The sequence below is a fragment of the Raphanus sativus genome, chromosome 1, assembly GCF_000801105.2.
Source record: "Raphanus sativus cultivar WK10039 chromosome 1, ASM80110v3, whole genome shotgun sequence".
NCBI lineage: Eukaryota > Viridiplantae > Streptophyta > Magnoliopsida > Brassicales > Brassicaceae > Raphanus > Raphanus sativus.
This window is the reverse complement of record NC_079511.1, coordinates 24314838-24335580: the sequence shown is the minus strand read 5'-3', so window position 1 is coordinate 24335580 and position 20743 is coordinate 24314838. Positions and strand designations below refer to the sequence as shown.

At 36.4% G+C, this 20743-nt stretch overlaps 3 protein-coding genes and 2 pseudogenes across 4 annotated transcripts; 2 read left to right on the top strand and 3 right to left on the bottom strand.

Moving 5' to 3' along the window:
• Positions 1-166: 166 nt before the first annotated feature.
• LOC108812476 (uncharacterized protein At1g51745) lies at positions 167-3417 on the bottom strand. Its single transcript, XM_018584755.2, has 4 exons — positions 3158-3417; positions 2686-3029; positions 1685-2601; positions 167-1248 (listed from the first exon to the last, which is right to left on the bottom strand). The coding sequence occupies exons 2-4, from the start codon at positions 2874-2876 to the stop codon at positions 500-502; spliced, it is 1857 nt and encodes a 618-aa protein (XP_018440257.2). The 5' UTR covers positions 2877-3029; positions 3158-3417; the 3' UTR covers positions 167-499.
• A 135-nt stretch (positions 3418-3552) lies between these two features.
• Positions 3553-5602, bottom strand: LOC108812486 (syntaxin-81). Its single transcript, XM_018584766.2, has 7 exons — positions 5410-5602; positions 5239-5322; positions 5056-5160; positions 4751-4894; positions 4398-4646; positions 4174-4305; positions 3553-3835 (listed from the first exon to the last, which is right to left on the bottom strand). The coding sequence occupies exons 1-7, from the start codon at positions 5485-5487 to the stop codon at positions 3692-3694; spliced, it is 936 nt and encodes a 311-aa protein (XP_018440268.1). The 5' UTR covers positions 5488-5602; the 3' UTR covers positions 3553-3691.
• Positions 5603-9223: 3621 nt separating this feature from the next.
• LOC108836043 (14-3-3-like protein GF14 omega) lies at positions 9224-10361 on the top strand (annotated as a pseudogene).
• A 602-nt stretch (positions 10362-10963) lies between these two features.
• LOC130497751 (eukaryotic translation initiation factor 3 subunit A-like) lies at positions 10964-13974 on the bottom strand (annotated as a pseudogene).
• A 1582-nt stretch (positions 13975-15556) lies between these two features.
• Positions 15557-20490, top strand: LOC108840511 (probable disease resistance protein At1g15890). 2 transcript variants are annotated; one of them, XM_056988560.1, is made up of 6 exons: positions 15583-18620; positions 19141-19196; positions 19587-19717; positions 19789-19924; positions 20029-20160; positions 20256-20490. In XM_056988560.1, exons 1-6 carry the CDS (start codon positions 15881-15883, stop codon positions 20289-20291), a joined length of 3231 nt encoding a protein of 1076 aa, XP_056844540.1. In that variant the 5' UTR covers positions 15583-15880; the 3' UTR covers positions 20292-20490. The 2 variants fall into 2 exon arrangements, 1 of the variants encoding a protein (XP_056844540.1); XR_008935624.1 differs by lacking the exon at positions 20256-20490 and having other exon boundaries at positions 15557-18620; positions 19806-19924.
• Positions 20491-20743: the final 253 nt, after the last annotated feature.

Here is a 20743-nt window from a genome sequence, read left to right as displayed (position 1 = left end):
TGGAGTTAACTTTTACATTGCTGATTCTCTTAAAAAAACAAAAGGTTTAGTCTTTAAGAACAAAAAGCTTTGAAATTTTTGTTGTCTCTTAAATAGTTTACTAACAACAATGTTTGAAGGAACTGAGACTATAAGATAAAACACACATCAAGAAAAGAACATGAGAGTTCAAGAACAAACAGTGTGAATTAATAACCTGAAACAAGCAAATTCTCACTAAGCAGTAATCTCATCTCTCCAACCTCTAAATCTTTCAGTTTACACCTCTCAACCACTAAACTACTGCTATATATACATTTGCTCACTTGCAACTTGTCTTTTCTACCCATGTTTTGCCTCTCTCTGCATGACTCAAAAAGTCTCAGTCTTTGTACCCAAAACAGTAAAACCCCCATCAGTGATGCCTTGTCTCCTAAAGCAGCCTATTACAGATCTATGAAAGGTAAAACAAACAGAAAAAAGAAAGTAAAAGCCATCCAAAAGTTAAGCCACCTCTCTCTCATGTTTTGACAGCAGATGGCAATGGGCGGTGTTTTGTTTGTCTTGCTGAGCCTTTCAACACTTGGTTTATCCTACTAAAGACTACTTTCAACGGTATACAAGCTACAACCGTTTCCTTTAGCTTTTCTATTGTCGGCTTCTTGCTTTTTTCCGTCAGAGTAGAGAGCCTTCTTGTCTTTACAGATAGGGAAGATGAATTCTTCTTTGACTTGGATGACTTCCCAAAAGCACCATTTGATTTACTCTTCTTGCCCTTCTTTTTGGACAATGGCTTTGCCTTCACATCAGCTTGAGACATCACCACACCACCGTTGTAATAGCCTTCTTCCAAGGCCTCAACACTTACAGGATGCCCAACAATAGCTTTACCATTAAGTTTACTCATACGAGAAACCAGCGGAACACGGGGCTTGTTACAGCTGGCTTTTACCTCAATCTTCACTTCGAACAGCGCAGGAAGAAGCAGAGGAACGTTGTTGTTGTTGTTAGCTTCTTCGCCGAACACACTTCTCCTCGCTTCTTGTTTCTTACTCATCTGCCTCGAGTTCCTTTTTCCTTTTAGCTTCCACTTAGAAGTGCTCTTCTCAATCCCGTTCCGATTCCAGATGACAAGTTGTGTATCTGGTGGATTTGCACAAGCAGATCCATTATTTGCCTCTTTGTTAACAAACAAATCATGGTAACTACGACCACACCGCCTTGTCAAACCAGAAAAAAGAGCTGTCCTTGACGAGGACATGGTGCAAGCTGTTCATAAACCACAAAAATCAGAGCTAAGATATCAAACCCAAAAGTGACAATGGAGGTCAGAAGAAACGACACTGTTCACAAACCACTAGATAAGAGCTAAGATATCAAACCTTTGGATCCTAAGAAGGTGGAGAAAACACACAGTAATAGCAGATAACCATTGCAGAAGCAAACAAGTCAAGACCAAAAGTATAGAGAAAGCATTTAGTTATAAAAAACAAGTCAAATATTAGGAAACACCTAAGCTACTCAGAGGTCAGTGTCAGATGACTCCTTTAACCTATGATGTGACAAAAACCAACTTGAAGAGAATAGTAAGCTTTTTTTTCTTTACTTTGCAGCAGTGAAGACATGTAGATTCATGCAACAAGAACAATCAAAATCTGTATAAACATAAACATAGCACTTAAACAAGGTTTAAAACCATTGATACCTGCAAAGTGTTCTGCCTCTCCAGTTAGTGGAACATCATACAATTGGTCAGAAGAATCGTCTTCTGCAGAAACTGATAAGCTTGAAATTTCACTGTCCTTTGCCTTGTTGTTATGTGAGGCTCCAACAACATTTTCAGGAGCATTTTCCCCGGTGCTGTCTGAGTTATTGTTGATTACAACAGATACACTTCTCATGGACTCCACAGGCTCCACTCCAGATGTGACCAGCTGGTCAGAGGTACCAGGGACACTGACCATAGCTGTACACTCTAACACCTTTGTCAGTTGCCGCCGTCGGTTTTTCCTTTTAGAGCACTCATTAGCATTTACCACTTGCGACCTTTTTCTTTTCAGTGACAACGGCGAGCATGCGTTGTTAGCAATATAGCCATTCGACATTGAATCGCTGAGGTTTACATCGCAGACCGAACCCATTTCTTGCCTGTGTATGACAATAGCACCCACATGTTCTTTTCCAATATCCTCAAGACCTCTCATTCGCTTGGTGGTTCCTTCAGTTCCATCATCTTCAGAATCATTCGGTGTTCTTCTTCTCTTTGGCTCCACCTTAACCAAAGCTCCAATGTCATTTATTTCTTGGGAAGACATACTGGATTGCAGTAGCTCTGTCGCTGAGTCAAGTTCGTCTTCAGAGTCTGTAACTGTAACCTCATCATCTTCCTCCTCACCGGATGAGCCACAGAGATTATTGTCTGGATGCTCTTCTTTTGCAAGATTTGCATTCTCAATCTCGAGTGCACTGATAATGGCATTCTCTCGGCGAGTACATTTGACAGTCTTCTTACTACTAGCCTTAGCTGCAGCAGCAGAAGCCTTTGCTTTCTCAATGTGAGCAGCATACTCTCCACAGCGAAACGCCTTCACGCTCTTGGCCTTTTCAAGAATGTACCAATCACTGGAACCATAAGAAACAGAACAAAACACTTTTAACTAATAATCAAGAACAAAGAGACTGAGATAGTGGAGAAGAGAGACTCACATGCCAACATCGTCACGACCTAGAAGCTTTATAGGAGTGCCGAGTTTTGGAGAAAGCAGAGTGTTTTCAGGAGCTTCTTCATGAAGCAGAGTCTGTCCTGGCCACCAAGAACCGTTACGAAGACGAACCCAGACCAATCTTCCTACTGAAGCATTAATAGCCTTCAGGTTTTGGTCATCATTACTCTCCATTACACAACAAGACACTCAAAAAGAACACAAACAAAGAGAAAAAAGGCAAAACTTTCGAACTGACCTAACTAAAAAAAAATCAAAACTTTATAGTTTTAACTCAATGAAGGTAATCTCTTTCGCTAAGACAAAAGTATGCTCCTTTCTTGAATCCTGCAACCAACAAAAACCAGTAGAAAACATTAAAGACAGCACAACATGCAACCATAAGCTCACAACTTGTTAAAAAGAAGTTTTCTTCCAGAAAGAGAGAGAAAGAGATCTGGGAAGAGAAGCTGTACCTAAGAACCGGAGATCCAGATACTCATTTGGGCTACTCAGCTGCGTTTCTTTTCAATGTGGAGTCAGTCTCTTTCTGCGTTCAGACCACTTTTTGTTTTGGTTTTTTTTTGCTCCGGCGGTTTGGAGAAGGCAGAGCAGGTTCAGAGAGAGAGAGAGAAGAAAGAGAGAGTGCTTCTTTTGGATGGAGGGAGAGAGGAGGAGGTCAAAAAGCACATCCAAGGTGAGAGACTCTTAACTACAGAAGTGAACGACACCGTTTTAGGAAACTTTGTCCCCCCGTTTTAGGTCATCTATCTTTCATTACGTCACCCTCTCTGGCCACGAGTCAAACAAACCGTGAGTTCTATGTTCAGACATCTCAAAGGTGTCAACTTTGGTAATAATGAGCGGTGACTTCCAAACAAAATCTCTTTCAAAGTTTCATACTTTTTTTTCTTGTAACATCAAACACCTTCCCAAATTTTCACAATTTATGCGTTTAACAATTAAAGAAAAACTACACAATGAGGTTGTTTGGAGTTTGAACGGTGTCTCTAACTGTACCAATCTAAGAACAAGACGGAGAATGTAAGGACGAAGAAAAACAGCAAGAGAAAGGTTCTGCTGCTGCTGTTACGTTGGATTGCTTGAGAAAGCTCTTTGTTTCCAAGCTCCACGTTCTTCGTTGCCTCAACAGCCTGCATTTTTAGTGTCAAGCTGAGTAAGAAACAGACCACAATTTACACACACATACACACAAAGAGAGAACCACCATAACGTGGAGTTAACTAAATACGTCCGAAGTCAGTTCAGTCGTACAAATGGGGGTTTAAGCAACTTAGCACAGCTGAAAACAGAAAGAGTTTCCTTTCCTACAACTAAATTGAAGAGCAATTCAAACTGGACCAATACGAAGTTTCTTTCCTATCTCTATTCTACTCTAGCTGAATGCCACAAGGTGAAGAACTGTATAAAAATAGCATCCGGATTCAAATTAAAGGTAGCATTAGCTTGAGAGGAGTTAATAAATCCAAACCTGGTCATATAAAACTTCAATTTGTTGGGCTTGTTGCAGAACATGAGTTGCCATCAAGTGGTTCAATGCAGACATCTCCACCATCTTAGTCTCCGTCTGTCTAGCACCATCTAAAAGATTACTCAGCTCTACCTTCAAGAATTAAAAATTATTCAAGATTTAGCACAAGTACAAAACTCATCAAAGTTTTTTTGAAGACCAGATAAAGTTGTTGTCTTTGTTACCTGAAGGGCTTGTGTTTCATCGTCTAGAAGCTGTTGTTGTTGTAATCTACGAGGCTGGGCCTCCTGAATTTCATCAGGTTCTACGGACTTATTATTTGATAGAGTTGCATTAAGTGGAGTAGCTTCCTTCGTGACCCTCTTAGGTTTTCTTCTAGGCATAGCTCTGTTAATAATATCTTGGAAACGAGTCGCTCTAAGCTGGTCAAACTGTGCAGTGACTGAATGAAGTTTCTCGCTCAGAATCAAAACCTACAACCACCATAATTCTACCATTACATCTACACATCTAGAAACTCTGAATCAGGAAAAAAAAAAACAAAGTTGGCTTACTACATTAGTGCATATTATCATACCACTCCATGTTTGTGTGCAATAGTATCAGCATTGAAGTTATCAGCTGCGAGGCCAAGCCATCCTTTGGAGTTTGATTCTTCATTTCTAATGCTGTTTTTGAGAACATCGATCTGTTCTTTGCAGGCTTTAATAAAAGCAGTGATCTGCCGACAAAGGTTTCAATGACATTAAACAACACATAGCGCTATCAAACAAACAACAACAAAGCAGATATAAGAATGTAACAACATAATAACTCCCTCACTATCTTCTAAGGCAATGATGGACTTCAAAATCAATAAATATGGTCAAGTCTTCTACTTACTTCTTGTTCAATGCTATCCTTTTCATGTTCAGTAGTCCTGTGCATATCAACGTAGTCCTTACGATGCTTCATCATAAACTGATCCAACTCCTTGATGCTTTCCAGCTAAACCAACAAACAAACAGCAATTCCATGAAATGCAAAAACTAGTTAATTGATTTGAATCAAACAAGTAAAAGTTACCGTTTTGAGAGCAGCCCTGGTGAAAGGAGACCTCTCCTTTGGCTTATGTATGATGAAAGACGCCATTGTCGCTGCCACTTTAGCCTTCAACCACGCAAACACAAAAACAAAAAAAAAGATCAGATGATTTCTAAACGAATACGATCTCTAGAAAGGGGACTTGTTGTGTACCTCGTTGTAGCCGTTAGAGACGGCGGATTTGCGAACAGAGTCCTTGAAATCCTCTGTTCTGTCTCTGAATCTCGACATCCCTCGCAACAGAGAAATTCAGATCGACGGTGCTGATACGATTGTTATCGATCAGCTGACAGAGACAGGTTTTTTTGCTCCGGCGAAGAAGAAACGCAAACGGGATCAAAGGAGAGAGAGAAAAGGTGTTTACTTCCTTTCTTCTTCTAGGCAAAAAAAAAAAAAAAAAAAAGAGAAACGACAGTTGAAAAGAACGACACCGTTTCGGGATCTTTTAAGTCACAGAAACAACAAACGACGTCGGTTTGGAGATCTTTAAAGGAATTGTTTTCACTCGGGGTCACTTTGTGACTTTTAATTACATTCACTTGTTGCTCTACTAAAAAACAATTCTAAGTGGTTGTTTACTTTCTTATCCCTAACTAAGTTTCGGATGTGTTGCCATTTGCCAATGATGAATCATATTAGTAGATTGTTTAGGTAATACAATTTATAACTACTTTGAAGGACGTTGGGTTAAATATTGAATGTGAATTTTGTTGTTCTAAATCCCCTATTTTCAACATTTCTCCTTTACTATTTTTGAAAGTTTACTTGAAAACAAGTAAATAAGCAAGTTTGGAGGAGTTGATGTATAGTGTTTTTACATATTTTTAGCTCTCAATTTTATTCATTTTAGTGTCTAGAAGTTGCATTTAGGTGTCATAAGGTATTGCATTTACACATATTGCATATATAAAAGCTGGAATGCACTACTAGAAGTTTTGGAGCGAAATCAAGGATCAAACTGTATAAAATGGAAGTTAGGGGTCAAAGTTGAAGAGGAAGAAGAAGATACACAGTTTTATTTACAGCTCTGAAGTGTCCACTTCAAGAACTTGTCTTCAGCACTTTGTTGTTGTAGGGAAATCTGCAAAGTTATATAGAACCCTAAAATGACCATTTTAGGAAAACTGCATCTTACACATTGATGCTCTAGAGAAACTGTTTTGTTTGGGTCTTTGATTTTGAAACCCAATGGAGCTTTGCCTATATATATATGTTGTTAAGGGTGATAAAAACCCTAAGTTACCTCAACCACATTTTCTCTCTTTTTTTAGATCTAAAAACTCTTGTTGATTCTAGTATTAATCTAAGTACTTATCTTGTTTATATTTTTTCTACTCTTCTCTAAACATGAATCTTCAAGAATTGGTGACAGATTCTTGGGTTTCTATGACTTTTAGTGAGTAGTTTTTAGAGCTTTTGGGTTGGTGGATTAGAGTGAAAGATGGATGATTGATGATGCTTTTGATTAGATTAACATTGTTTTAAGCTTGCTAAGGGTTCTTAATGCTAGATTTGACTTGATCTCTCAGATTTAGATTCTAAGTTATTTCACGTCGGAAGGTGTTTGTTGAAATGCTTGAACGAACTTAGTATTGTCCTTTACATATTTGGCCAACGGAAGTTGATGCCCGAGATGTTTAGTGGTTAGTAGACTTGTGATTCATGCATGCTTGCTTGTTTTAGGCCAACAGGAGTTGATGAATCTATTTAAATGAGATCTAGATCTTAGAGCATTCGTTAATCGATGATGTCTGGTATCTTAATCTGAAGTCAATCATCTCTGATCAATTACCTTACCCAAAAGCTTGTCTTTCTTAGCTTATTTCTAGTTGTAGCTATTAGTTGTCTTTACATTTGATTTCATAGTTTATAATTCACCTCACCTCTCTATTTGCTTAGATTAAGAGAGTTTGTATATTCTTGGTGTATAGATCTCTAGTTCTCTGTGGGTTCGACAATCTTTTATACTACATTGATTTGATCCAAGGAACCTTGAAAACTCCATTATCAGCCGGGTTCTTAGAAGATATGATTTCTTGATAATATTCTAATTCTTTTAGTTAAAAGATCAACTATTCTGAATTATATAAATAAGGAGGAAAGCCTTATATATTGTTATTTTGATCTAAAAATGAATTTGAGAAGGGCCATATCAAAAATTCGCTTTAGGAATAAACAAAATCTCTGAACTTGTAAAAGAAAAATGATTAAAATTGCTAAGCCAGTTTATATATATGAAACTAAGCTCTTAAAGTTTGAAATAAAGCTCTAATGAGTATTTATAAATCTACTGTTTGATTTTTGCAACATATAGTTGAAGTGATTGATAAGTTTATCATATGTTATACTCAATTAACCTAAAATATTTTATTTCACAATTGTTATAATTTTAATTTTTTCATGTCACTTTTTGATATTTTCAAATCCAACCAAAAAAGTTAGGAGAGCAATATAATTAAGGGAAAACTAGATCTTAACCCGCCCAACTGGACGGATCTTTATTTTTATGATATTATAAAATCTTGAAAAACAAAAGGTTAATGGGTACAATCTTTACTACTTTAGTTTATTGTGGTAAATAATATTAGAGGTTGATTCGCGCATCCGCATGGATATTGGGCTGGTTTTTATTTTTATGATATATATAAACATTTCAGAACTTTAAATTGGTTGAACGAAACTGTATTGCTTATTGTTTATTATTTTAACTTTGTATTTCGTAATTGTACCACTAGAAGCAACAACCTTGAAGTGTTCAACGAATCTCCATTCACTAATTGGGAGATTTCGTTTCAGGCGAAACATCAGATTTATTTTGCAACTTGCGTGTATTTTGCTACCCTAAACACACGAAATTAACAATGATCAAAATTGTACGAACATATAAAACATATCTTGACAATTTAGTAAGGTGATGACTTACTATTTCATCAGCAAAAATACATTCTAGAGTTTCCCCTCCAAAACTTGTGTTCGATGTCCATCAATGGAGTAGCTTCATGTGCACTCTTCAATAAAGATATGGCAATTTAGTAGTTATTAACATTTATTATTCGTGTGGATCAAGTTTGAGATCTAGATTTAAATGAGGAGATACTCACGTCAAATCTTTTCTAAGATTTATGAACAAATATATAAATTAGTTAAAAATTGCTAGATTTAAATTTATGTGAAAATATTTAGGAATAATTAATGGTAGCTGAGTTGCTATTAATCTCTATTCTATTTTCATGGAGATCTAAGTGTTGGACTTTGGTTTAAATGAGAAGATCCCCAAAATCTTCCAAAATTTTAGGAATAAATATGTATCTACCTTTTTGATAAATAAACAGCATTAGAAAATTATGGATTATGCCCGCATATGCGGGCAACATACCAAGTATATACATTACTAAAAGGCAAATATAAGCCATGAAGAGGGTGTCCACGTCATTGCCGAAAATCATCCAATAGGAGAGCTTTGTTTTGCCATGTCAGATACATTTTGCCTATCTTGGGCTTTGCTTTTTTAATTCATCCGTCGTGATATACGTTTGGGCCAAGATGCCCATCAAAACTGAGAGATGATGAACTAATATCTCGCCGATTCGACATTGCACTTTCACATTTCTTCGTTTCCGCTACTTGGCTGAGTTCAGGACTGGTCAAGAGAGGAAAGACGCCACTGAAAACACTCTCTCCGCCTACAAATCTGCTCAGGTAATCTCAGATCTAAGCTGATTAGTAAGCCTTTGTTGATTATATTCGATTGATTTAGGGATCTGCATCGTCTAGAATACATTACTAAACGGCAAATATAAGCCATGGGGAGGATGTCCACGTCATCGCCGAAAATCATCCAATAAAGGAGCTTCGTTTTGCCATGTCAGATACGTTTTACCTATCTTGGGCTTTACTTTTTTAATTCATCCGTCGTGATATACGTTTGGGCCAAGAAGCCCATCAAAACTGAGAGATGATGAACTGATATCTCGCCGACTCGACATCCACTTTCACCTTTCTTCGTTTCCGCTACTTGGCTGAGTTCAAGACTGGTCAAGAGAGGAAAGACGCAGCTGAAAACACTCTCTCCGCCTACAAATCTGCTCAGGTAATCTCAGATCTAAGCTGATTAGTAAGCCTTTGTTGATTATATTCGATTAATTTAGGGATCTGCATCGTCTAGAATAGTTCGAATGTGAACAAGATCTTTGAGCTTGGCTTGGTTTCGATCTAGCTTGTGATTCGTGGATTCATAAGCCTTTCATGTATTGTTTCGTTAGGGGATCTTTGAGCCTTTGTTTGTGGACTATCTTTACAGGATATTGTGAATGCAGAGCTCGCACCAACTAACCCAATCCGTCTAGCTCTGGCATTGAACTTCTCTGTGTTCTACTACGAGATCCTTAACTCTAGTGATCGTGCCTGCAGCCTCGCCAAACAGGTACTTGATTCCCACTAATCTGTCAAGTAATCACCATCCTTTGAATATAAGCACTTGCCTTGCTCATCTTTGCTGTATTATTTTGTATTCCTCATCTATACGCGTTGCTGTGTATGTATCATGAAGGCCTTTGATGACGCGATAGCAGAGTTGGACACTCTAGGTGAAGAGTCATACAAAGACAGCACCTTGATCATGCAGCTTCTCCGTGACAACCTCACTCTCTGGAGTCTGGACATCCGACATGCAGGTTATGTTCCCATATAATCCTTGAAGGCTCTCTTCATTTATCCCAGTTTAATGGACTAAGTTATATATTGTTGGATGATATTTACTAGGATGATGCTGCGGATGAGATCAAGGAAGCATCAGCTCCAAAACCAACAGAGGAATAGCAGTAACAATCTTTTGAGTCAACCTGCTAAGTTTCTTCTAGGGGTTTGAAACTTTGTTCTCTTTCGTCCATATATTTCCCAAGTCGTGGCTTGCCCATTTGCTTTTATTCATGCATCATAATTTCTGGCAAGTCTGAACCATCAATCATCTTTTTTTATCTCAGTTGCTTGATTTTCTTTTCTTCGGTCTTTGTTTTTGTGGGTTAATGATTTTAATGATTTTTATGTTTGTTTTTGTTGTGTGGTTCAGAATTCGTCTTAACTTCCTAAATAAATATTCTTATATATTGACCAATAAGTGAAACTACAAAGTCATTTGCCAGAATATGACATACTCATAAAAAAATAATTTTAACAGGAGATTTGCTAACGCAAATAAAATAATAAAAATCCTAAAATTCATTAAAACAAATTCCAGTTGAACTATAGTAACAAATAATACAATAATAAATAAACTAACATTCTTTATTAAGTTATATTAATTAGAAAAAAGAAATCATTTAGAAGAATAACTTCGTGTACTATATAGTAAAGACTTGAGATAATCTACATTAGTTTTTGATTAACGTCAATTTTCAGGATATTTTTGGCACATTTGATATCATGTACTCAATATTTAATTGTTATTATCACTAGGGTCTTTGCCCGGGCTACGCCCGGGTAAATTTCTTCTTATAAATTTAATTTTATAAAAGGATGTATATAATTGATTAAATTGTTTCTTCACTGAACTCTTATTTTATGGGAACTGAGACCAAAATTCTACTACGCAGGATTGTTCAAGACTCATAGCGTAAGTGAACTTACAACATACAAAGCATAAGAAAATATCTGCAATCTCTTCTCCTTTTATTTAAATCCAACGAACACTCCAGCTCCGTTGCAACTTCTAACGGCTAAGTGCTAACCCTCTCACTCCCTCCGAAGGTTTCCTCTTCTTCATTAAATCTTTCGCGCCCCTACTTCCGGCCACGTCACTCTCCTTGACTTTCTCAACTTCACCTCTTATCTTCCTCACAAACACCTTATGGCATCTATCAATACCTCGTTGAGAGGTTCTTGATGAGAAGGAAGACCTTGGGGCGCCGCTCCTTCTGACTGCATATCTTCCTTCTTCACTGCGCCAAGAATCACCACCAGGTCGCTCACCTCCATTGCCACATTGGTCTCTTTCGACCAGAGGTGCAGCATATGTTGTTAAACTTCAGTGGCTTGGTGGCTAAGCCTGAACTTAGGAATGTATTTTGAAGAAGATTGTGAAGGACCTGCAGCATCTGAAGAATATACTTTAGTGTCACTTCTCAAACAGACGCATCAAACATATCTGCAAAATAAATGTAAAAGAGATAACACAGCTTGGTTAAATAATGTATTCCGTTAAAATTAACTTAAATGGCCAAACAGAGAAGAGAAGCAAAGAGCTAACCTCATTGAGCGAGTGACCACAGTGACGTTGTCACTGACAAAGAGCTTCCTCTCCCAAAGATGAAGAGATAGTAACCACAGTGACGTTGCACCTGAATCAACCCTGTAACACAATGAACCACTCTTCTCTCGTACCCGCAAAAACCTGTCGCTGTGGTTCTTGCACGAGATCTCGAAGAAAGATCTGGGAGAGTGGAGATGTCTTCCCAGTGAGAGCTGACGGGATCTCTGAACTGGTGGTTCCTGACGGTATGACATGGATCTCCACCGACGACATCGACAATCACGCCTCGTTTCTTATCTTTCTTAGCGTTACGGACCAAAAGGGTTAAAGCTAGAGGGACAATGACACCAGCAGCATAAGGAATCGTCTCCCACTTCCTGGAAGCAATAGTAAAAGTGTTTATTCACATAATCAATACGGAGAGGAGCTAAAAGAGTACACATTGGTTAAAAGCAGTATACAGTCTCGTCAAGTTAGAATCTTTTTAATATGATTTTGATTTGAGACAGAAAAGAGATAACTGAACAAAAGGAATAAATAAACACAGAGATGTGGATGCTGCACCTTAGATTAAACTATTGTTTTATCGTTCGCCACTATCGAATTCTTATTTTCATGTTTGGTTCTCATTCTGTACCTTGATCTTATATTAATTGAACATCCAATCAAAACTTATATTAATTACACAGAATGAGAACCAAAACTTATATAAAAAAAACTTGCTTACCTCTCTGCTTGCGAGCTTCTTCCTCTTTCTTATTCTTTCCTCACATTTCAAATAATATATTTGCTTTTTTTTAACATCTCTCTCTTGTTTCCTGACTTGAACATGCTCCTCTTTCTCTCTCTTTTGTCTCTCAAACTCAGCTTCTCGAAGCCTTATCACTCTATTTTGGAATAGTTCCTGGAAATAAAATATTTTGATTTGAGTTACTTGACAATAAGAATAAAACATAAAAAATTAGCATAATGAAGACATCATCACTGACCATGTTCTCAACAAAAGATTCTGAAAACATTCTAGTTTTCTCCTTGAGATCACTCTCATGACGTTCCCTGCTGAGCCCGACCTCACGCTACACAAAACAGAAGAGACTTATAAGGACCTTTGTATGCCTCAAACTTAGAAACCACTGTTAAGAAAAAAAAGTTAACCTTTTGCTCCTGCTCATGAGATTCTATTTACTCTACGAGTCATTGCTGATATGCAGCTTCAATCAAAAGGATAGACTCTTCTCTCTTTGCTCGTTCCAGGTATCCATTCTTTTAGGAAGTTTAAGGAGCTTCCTCTCCATTTCTTCTACCTTTACCTGGTGATTCTCAGTCTTCTCTAGCAAAGCCTGAGCTTTCTCAACCTCCCTAAGGATTCTCTGTCTCCTCCTCTCTTCAACAACTAAGGCAAGTCTCTTTTGTTCCGCCTCTTCAGCTTTAAGCTTTCTATTCTCCTCTTCATGCTCCTTTAAAACAAAAAAAAACACAGCACAGTGAGACTTTGTCTCAAGTATGAATAAGGCCTTAACACGTACGTGAAAGAAACATTACCATCCTCTTTTCAATGATTGATTGCCGAGCAAGCAGTTTTTTATGCTCCTTTTCAACAGTCTCCCCTAGAGTTGGTACTACTACTATGTCACCAAGCTTACTTGAAGCAGGGAATAACATGGCTCTTACTTTGTTCATAGTCTCAGCAAATATGGTCAGAGGATCTCTCAACGCATCAGACTCAATACCCTGAAACATGACACAAGTCAAAATCAATCAATCAAAACTTTCAAAAGTTTTAGTTAAAAAAAAACTACTTAAATGCAGAATTGGCTAACCAGATTTCCAAAGTTACATAACCCTTCACATGATCAACTTTCATGGCCACAAAATTTTGTTTCGCAGCTTCAACTGATATCTTATCAACGTCTGAGAAGTCCAAGAAAGGGACCAGCTGAGCTAGAAACTCAATTCTTATCGTCTGATACATCTTAGACACCTGAAAAAAATTGTAACATTAGATTTGTGGTTAGATGGAGACATATATACACTACGTTTAAAAAAACATGAGTGCAATTTTTTCTTTTTCATGAGTGCAACTTACATGATGAAGTAGGCTCAGAGTAGCAAGCTTCTCCAAAGAAGGAACATATTGAGAGAGTTGTACTTCTGGTAAAGAAGGAGCTGTTATCAGCTTCCCACCTAGCTTCCAGTAGACTATAACACCATCAAGGAGCCCTCATTAGCTACACAAACAAACAACTTTAAGCAAATAAGCCATACTGTGAAAGAAAGAAACAGCTTTTATGATACAAACAGACCAAAAGCATCAAACTTGGCAATGTTTTCATCGTTCTACTGGAGAATCTTATAAACCTGTCCAAAAAGTCTTGTTCAGACAGATCCAAATCATCAGCAGTGATAGTGAAGGGATTGATACAACAAAGATTTAAGATTGAAACAATGTACATGCTGCAATCTCTTACCATAGACAGTTTTTAATCATGAGGAAAGAGCACATGAGTGTTGATGATTATAACTTGGTAGTGAGCATCCTACTGGAAGGAAGAACTGATTTTACATATAGCAACTGCGCAGCTCAGTCACCACAATCATTGAAAAGCGAAAGTCTATATCTTCCATATCTAAAGTACTCCAACAGCCATGGGCAAACAAAATTGCCAATCAAAAGAAGAGAAGGAAACACACATTGATCTATCTTTTGATTGAAGAATGAAGCGAAAGGAAACTCAAAAATTGAAAGAAACTAATATACAAAATGAACAAAACTATCGGGGTAGAACATGATTTCATACATAAGAAGAATCTCCACACCAATTGAATTCACAGCCGATTGGCTCTGAAACGGAAGGAAGAGGAAGATGAACAGGAGTCGACTCGTCAATCGCAGGCGGCGCTTAGGGTTAACGCAAGAGAAGTGATGTGTTTTACCAGAAAAAAAAAATGATGTGAGATTGTTCTGGGCTAACGGGCTGTTAGACAGACCGCGAATTCGAAGCCCAGATACCGAGTTCGGTTCAGGCCCATCATAGAGAAAGAAGTGTTGACGTGGATGTATGCAAAGGCTCTCATTGGTTGGAATTAAAAGAGTGACGTGGACACTCTATCTATGAAGCTTATTTAGCTTTTAGTATAGTATATATTGATGTGTAAGGTTATTTTCCCCACCAACAATTAAAATATGTTAGTTTCTCAGGATTTTTTTATTAAAAATATGTAGATGTGGATTATTAACTATAACAATTAACAAACACAATAAGTTAAAGATCAATTAAATAATCAATACTATATTTAATTTATACTTTAATTATATTTTAATTTAATAACTACATAATTTTATTTGGTACAACATAACTTTAATTTTAGTAAGGTAGGTTTTTAAAATACATGCTAATTTTTTTAATCTAAAGCATATGTAAGAAAAGGACACAATCAAAATACATAATATAAAAATAATCATAAATACATTATAATTCAGAGAAGTATTAAAATAAATGTTAAAGACCAATAAAACATTTAATATAAAATATAAATATAATTCGATGTTGGACAAATGATGCCAATGTTTAAAATAATGTATTCAAGATATATTCCATTTCCCATGTTCTCATTTATAAATAAAACATTTTGGTATATCAAATAACCATATGCAATGTTTAATATAACTATTTAACTATGTTAAAAACAAAACAAAAATAACTATTTAACAGAAAGGTTAGTTATCACCTTAAAATTATTTAACATGTCAAAAACAAAAAAAAAAACTATTTAACAGAAAGGTTAGCTATCACCATAAAATCAGTCAAGATTTTATACATATATGAAGCTTCAAGAAAAAAATATGAAACAACTTTATACATATATTTTTACCACAAAAAAAAACTTTATGCTATACTACACTTGATTCACGTTTTCAAAATGTAGATTTTTTGGAATAAAAAAAATATTTTTATATGAAATTATATATAAGATATTGTAAAGATATGGATACATTTATCAGAACAAACAAAAAAAAACCAAAACTGAACCAAATTCATAAATAACCTAACATATCACATATCTTTATAGTAGAAAATAAACAAAAATTTACCCTTAAAAAATATTGCAATAAAAAATCAGTAAAATAACAAAAAGTAACAAATACATAAAAGCAAAAAGAATACAAACACAAACGGCACTGGTCAAAAATCTAGTATATTTAATTTGTCAACATCTCCTAGTTATTATTGTTTATGAATTCTTGGTGTAGAGTTATTGGTCTTCGTTGGTGGCTTTTCTCCTAATTCAATCAAAACTATTGGTGTTTCCTCTTTCTCTGTTCATTAATCAAAACAGCGAGTTTGGTTTTGTTTCTTTCTGAAAGTTTGAGCAAAGATGGGAGGCTGTGTAGCACTAAATTTCTCATGTGATCAAGCGGTGAATCAAATCTGCAGCTGCTTATTTGGTAATAGAAATTACATATATATGATGAAGGCTAATCTTGGGGCTCTGGAGTCAGCTAGGCAAAAACTTCAAGAAAGGCGAGAAGATCTGTTATTAAGAGTTTCCATAGAAGAAGATAGAGGTTTGGAGCGGCTTCCTCAAGTTGAAGGATGGTTGTCAAGGGTAGCAAGTATTGACTCTCAGGTCAGTGATCTGCTTAAGGTTAAACCAACTGAAATCAAAAGATTGTGTATTTTTGGATATATTTCCAAAAAATGCATATCAAGCTGTAAGTATGGTAAAGACGTATGGAAAAAGTTGGAAGAAGTTAAAGAGCTTCTATCTGAAGGAGTTTTTAAAGAGTTGGCCCGAAAAAGGCCTGTACCAAAGGTGGTGAAGAAAGATATCCAAACAACAATAGGTTTGGATTCAATGGTTGGAAAGGCATGGGACAGCATCATGAAACCTGAACGAAGAACGTTAGGTATTTATGGCATGGGGGGAGTTGGAAAAACAACCCTCTTAGCTCATATCAACAAAAAATTTGACAAAGAGGTGAATGAATTTGATGTTGTGATATGGGTTGTGGTCTCTAAAGATTTGCAATACAAGGGCATTCAGGATCAGATTCTAGGAAGATTACGTGTTGACAAGGAATGGGAAAAGGAAACAGAGAAGGAGAAAGTATCTTCCATAGCCAATATCCTAGGAAGAAAGAAATTTGTACTGCTGTTAGATGATCTGTGGAGCGAGGTAGATTTGAACAAGATTGGAGTTCCACGTCCAAGTCAAGAAAATGGATCGAAGATAGTTTTCACCACTCGCTCAAAGGAAGTTTGCAGATACATGGAAGCTGATGATGATCTAAAAATTAATTGTTTGCCAAGGAATGAAGCGTGGCAACTGTTTCAAAATGTAGTTGGAGAAGTCGCATTAAAGCGGCATCAAGATATTCCAACACTTGCAAAAAGAATTTCTGAAAAATGTTATGGCTTGCCACTTGCACTCAATGTGATTGGGAAAGCCATGTCATATAGAGAGGATGTACATGAATGGCGTCATGCAGTTGATGTTCTCAATAAGTCTAGCCACGAGAAGTTTCCAGGTATGGAAGAAAAGATTCTCTCAATTTTGAAGTTTAGTTATGATGGTTTAGAGGACGATAAGGTGAAATCTTGTTTCCTATATTGTTCTTTGTTCCCGGAAGATTATGAAATAAAGAAGGACGAGTTGATAGAGTATTGGATCAACGAAGGGTTTATAAATGGAAAGAGAGATGAAGATGGAAGTAACAACCAAGGTCATGTTATAATTGGTTCCTTAGTTCGTGCACATCTATTGATGGAGTTCGAAAAAGAATTCACACCTGCTGTGAAAATGCATGATGTGCTACGTGAAATGGCTCTTTGGGTAGGGTCTACGTTTGGAAAAGAGGAAGAAAAACAGTTCGTCAAAACCGGTGTGAAGCTAAGCCTTATACCAAAGGACATCAACTGGTCAGTTTTGAGAAGGATCTCGTTGATGAGTAATCGAATTGAACAGACATCTTACTGTCCCAACTGCCCCCACCTTTTGACTCTATTTCTCGGGGATAACGATTTGAAGGGTATACCGGGTGAATTCTTTCAGTTTATGCCATCCCTTGTCGTCTTGGATCTTTCGCGTAACCGCGATCTTAGTGAATTGCCTGAAGAAATTTGCAGATTGACTTCCTTGCAATACCTCAATTTATCATACACACGTATAAGTTCTTTATCAGCTGGTTTGAAGGGGTTGAGGAAACTAATAAGCCTGGACCTGGAGTTTACCTGGCTTACAAACATTGATGGGATAGGAACAAGCTTACCAAATCTTCAGGTGTTGAAACTTTATCATTCAAGTGTTCAAATTGATGCAAGTTCGATTGAAGAGCTTCAACTTTTAGAGCACTTGAAGGTTTTAACAGGAAACGTGATAGATGCTTTAATGTTGGAAAGTATCCAAAGAGTGGAGCGATTGGCGAGTTGTATTCAATGCCTTTGGATGATTAATATCTCCACCGAGGTTTTAACATTGAACACGGTAGCTCTGGGTGGTCTTCGAGAACTTGATATTGAGTTGTCGGGAATATCAGAGATAAAGATAGACTGGAAAAGCAAAGAGAAGGATGATCTTATATGTAACAGTACTTCTCCATACTTCAAGCACCTCTCAAGTATTGTTTTACGAAGTTTGGAAGGTCCAAAAGAATTGACATGGTTATTTTTTGCTCCAAATCTCAAGCATCTAGAGGTGGCATATTCAGGAAGCCTAGAAGAAATAATAAATAAGGAGAAGGGAATGCATATTAGCAACGTGCATCCTGATATGATGGTTCCCTTTCAGAAACTAGAATCCTTCAATTTAAGGGGTTTGGATGAATTAAAGAGAATATGCTCAACTCCTCCAGCTCTTCCATCCCTGAAAAAATTTGTTGTCGAACACTGCCGAAAGCTCCCGAAAGCTGCCACAGCGAGTTTCCCAGACATGAACAGGAATGAAACAATATCTGAGATTTCCTCTTTTTCTCGTTTTCAGTTCAGTGAAGAGATGAAAATGGAAGGGAATGTGTTAACGCCTTGTTTGGAAGGAATGAAACATGTCAAATCTGAACAAGGCGAGATGCTTACTTTGCCTTTTCTTGACCTCTGCAAGAACCTCTTGCCCGCTATTGGTAACAAAAGGATTATACTTCTCTGCTCTCTAAATGCTTATGAGTGGAGATTTTGACATTTTTGGATGATTTTTCATTGACTTATTGTTGGGTTCAACCAATAGGATTCAAGTATTTCTTATTTAATATCTTTTAAAAAGAAAAGAAAATCTTGTTAAATTATATTATGTTTTAAAATATATAGCTAAAAATAAATAAAAAACAGTAGTAGTTGCAAAAAAAATATTTTTTTTTTAATTTTTAAAACTATGATTCATCCAACGGTTTAGAATTTACCTAAGGTTCCGGATTTACTCAAGAGTTTAGGGTTTAGGGTTTAAGATTAAGGATTTAGGGTTTTTATTAAATATTTTTTTTTGCAACTACTACTATTTTTATTTATTTTGAGCTATTTATTTGAAAACATAATATAATTTAACAATATTTTATAAGATATCAATATAAAATACTTGAATCCTATTGGTTGGTGAACTCAAGAATAACTCTGATTCATTGTTTTTTTTGGTTTCTGTTTTCCCAGGTAAGTTTGGATTCGCTCTGACTATCGTGAAAGCTGACATTAGTGGGAACATATCGGTAAAGTTTGACTATGGTTAGATAGATTAGTATATTTTACATTAAGAGTTTTTGTAATTAGTGGCAACATATCGGTAAAGTACTTGAAGTTTTCCTATATAAGGATTTCATATGATTAATAATATAAAAGCTTCCAAGAATTAACCTAATCTCTAAGAGAGATTAGGTTAAAAGGAAGTAAGCTTTTTGGTTCATGATTTTGGTAATCGTAGATCACAAATCTGTTTAGCATTCATAGTACAAACCATTGATAAAAGTGCATTGTCTCAGTTCTTACTCTTCCGACCTAGTAATATATAAGTGTAGAGAAATGTCATGTACTTGCGTCACGACCTCTGTGCATTGGATTGTTGTTTTACATTAGAAATTGTTTGTCCGTCTCTTCTGTAGAGGTTGGAGAAGAACTACTTGTCTGATCCAGACAAGTACAAGTGCTTGTACACCGTTGTTCAAGGTGAAGTCGAGTCGGAGACAGCAAAAGGATCGTCTAGTTGTACCAACGCTCTTCTCTGGTTAACCAGGTAAACAACATCGGCATGTAAACACAATACACCACTTTTCTTACGAAAATAACATATATTGATTCTTTCAGAGCAATGGATTTCTTAGTGGAGGTATTCCGCAACTTGCTAGCACATCAAGACTGGTCAATGTCACAAGCTTGTAGTGACTCGTACCAAAAAACACTTAGGAAATGGCACGGATGGCTCTCTAGCTCTACCTCTTCTGTACCAACTTTACTTGCACTCCTTTCACTGTTTGAACCGCATTTTCTACCAACCTGTCTCATTTTAATTTCCTGATAAATGGTAAACCTTTTCCTTTTTATCAGATGGGTTTAAAGCTTGCCCCAGACAGGAAGAAGTTCATGGAGGTTACAGCTGGTTCTGGTGACATGAATGCCGACATGGAAAGGTTTTGCTCAGAGTTTGGTATGTTCCTTCAAGAAAATCACAAATTTCTGGTAAACATGGACTTTTAAAACCTCAAATAATTGCAATATCTTCGAATTTCACCACTACCTTTGATTCTATTGCTCTTGTTTTTGTTTATTCGCAGGCTAGTGTTGGTATGGACGACATGAAAGCTTCTTAAGCCACCATATGTTTACTGCCTGTATAGAATCTGTTTTTTTTTCCGGAAATACTGTCTGGTTTAACTTTTCTCCTTTGGATTCTAAAACTTATAGACACTCCAAAAGAAAAAGAACAATGTGTCCCATTTCTATCTGAATGTTGTTGTTCACTTTATACCATAAAAGTTTATAACTTACAAATTAATCTTCTCATTAGTCTTTGTTAAGTAAATGTTTCAAATGGTAGCGGAGGTCATAATATATACTAGATCTCAACCTGCACATCCGTGCGGGTGTCAATATGTATTTTTCAATATTTTAGAGTATTTTTTATTATAGTAAATGGTTTAAATATTGTTATTGAATGTATTGTAATTAGTTGCTATATTCTTGCAAATATTTTGTTATAATAAATCAAATAGAAAATATATTCAGGATATATTAAACTATATTTTATAGTTTGTATACATTA

Excerpts from the sequence above, each read along its gene's own strand:
- LOC108812476 (XM_018584755.2), bottom strand. The coding sequence starts at position 2,876 with ATGGAGAGTAATGATGACCAAAACCTGAAGGCTATTAATGCTTCAGTA. Across the intron at positions 2,602-2,685 it reads GGTCGTGACGATGTTGGCAT|TGATTGGTACATTCTTGAAA; the intron begins GTGAGTCTCTCT and ends TTATGGTTCCAG. Across the intron at positions 1,249-1,684 it reads AGAGGCAGAACACTTTGCAG|CTTGCACCATGTCCTCGTCA; the intron begins GTATCAATGGTT and ends GTTTATGAACAG.
- LOC108812486 (XM_018584766.2), bottom strand. The coding sequence starts at position 5,487 with ATGTCGAGATTCAGAGACAGAACAGAGGATTTCAAGGACTCTGTTCGC. Across the intron at positions 5,323-5,409 it reads TCTCTAACGGCTACAACGAG|GCTAAAGTGGCAGCGACAAT; the intron begins GTACACAACAAG and ends GCGTGGTTGAAG. Across the intron at positions 5,161-5,238 it reads CCAGGGCTGCTCTCAAAACG|CTGGAAAGCATCAAGGAGTT; the intron begins GTAACTTTTACT and ends TTGTTGGTTTAG.
- LOC108840511 (XM_056988560.1), top strand. The coding sequence starts at position 15,881 with ATGGGAGGCTGTGTAGCACTAAATTTCTCATGTGATCAAGCGGTGAAT. Across the intron at positions 18,621-19,140 it reads GAACCTCTTGCCCGCTATTG|GTAAGTTTGGATTCGCTCTG; the intron begins GTAACAAAAGGA and ends CTGTTTTCCCAG. Across the intron at positions 19,197-19,586 it reads ACATTAGTGGGAACATATCG|AGGTTGGAGAAGAACTACTT; the intron begins GTAAAGTTTGAC and ends TCTCTTCTGTAG.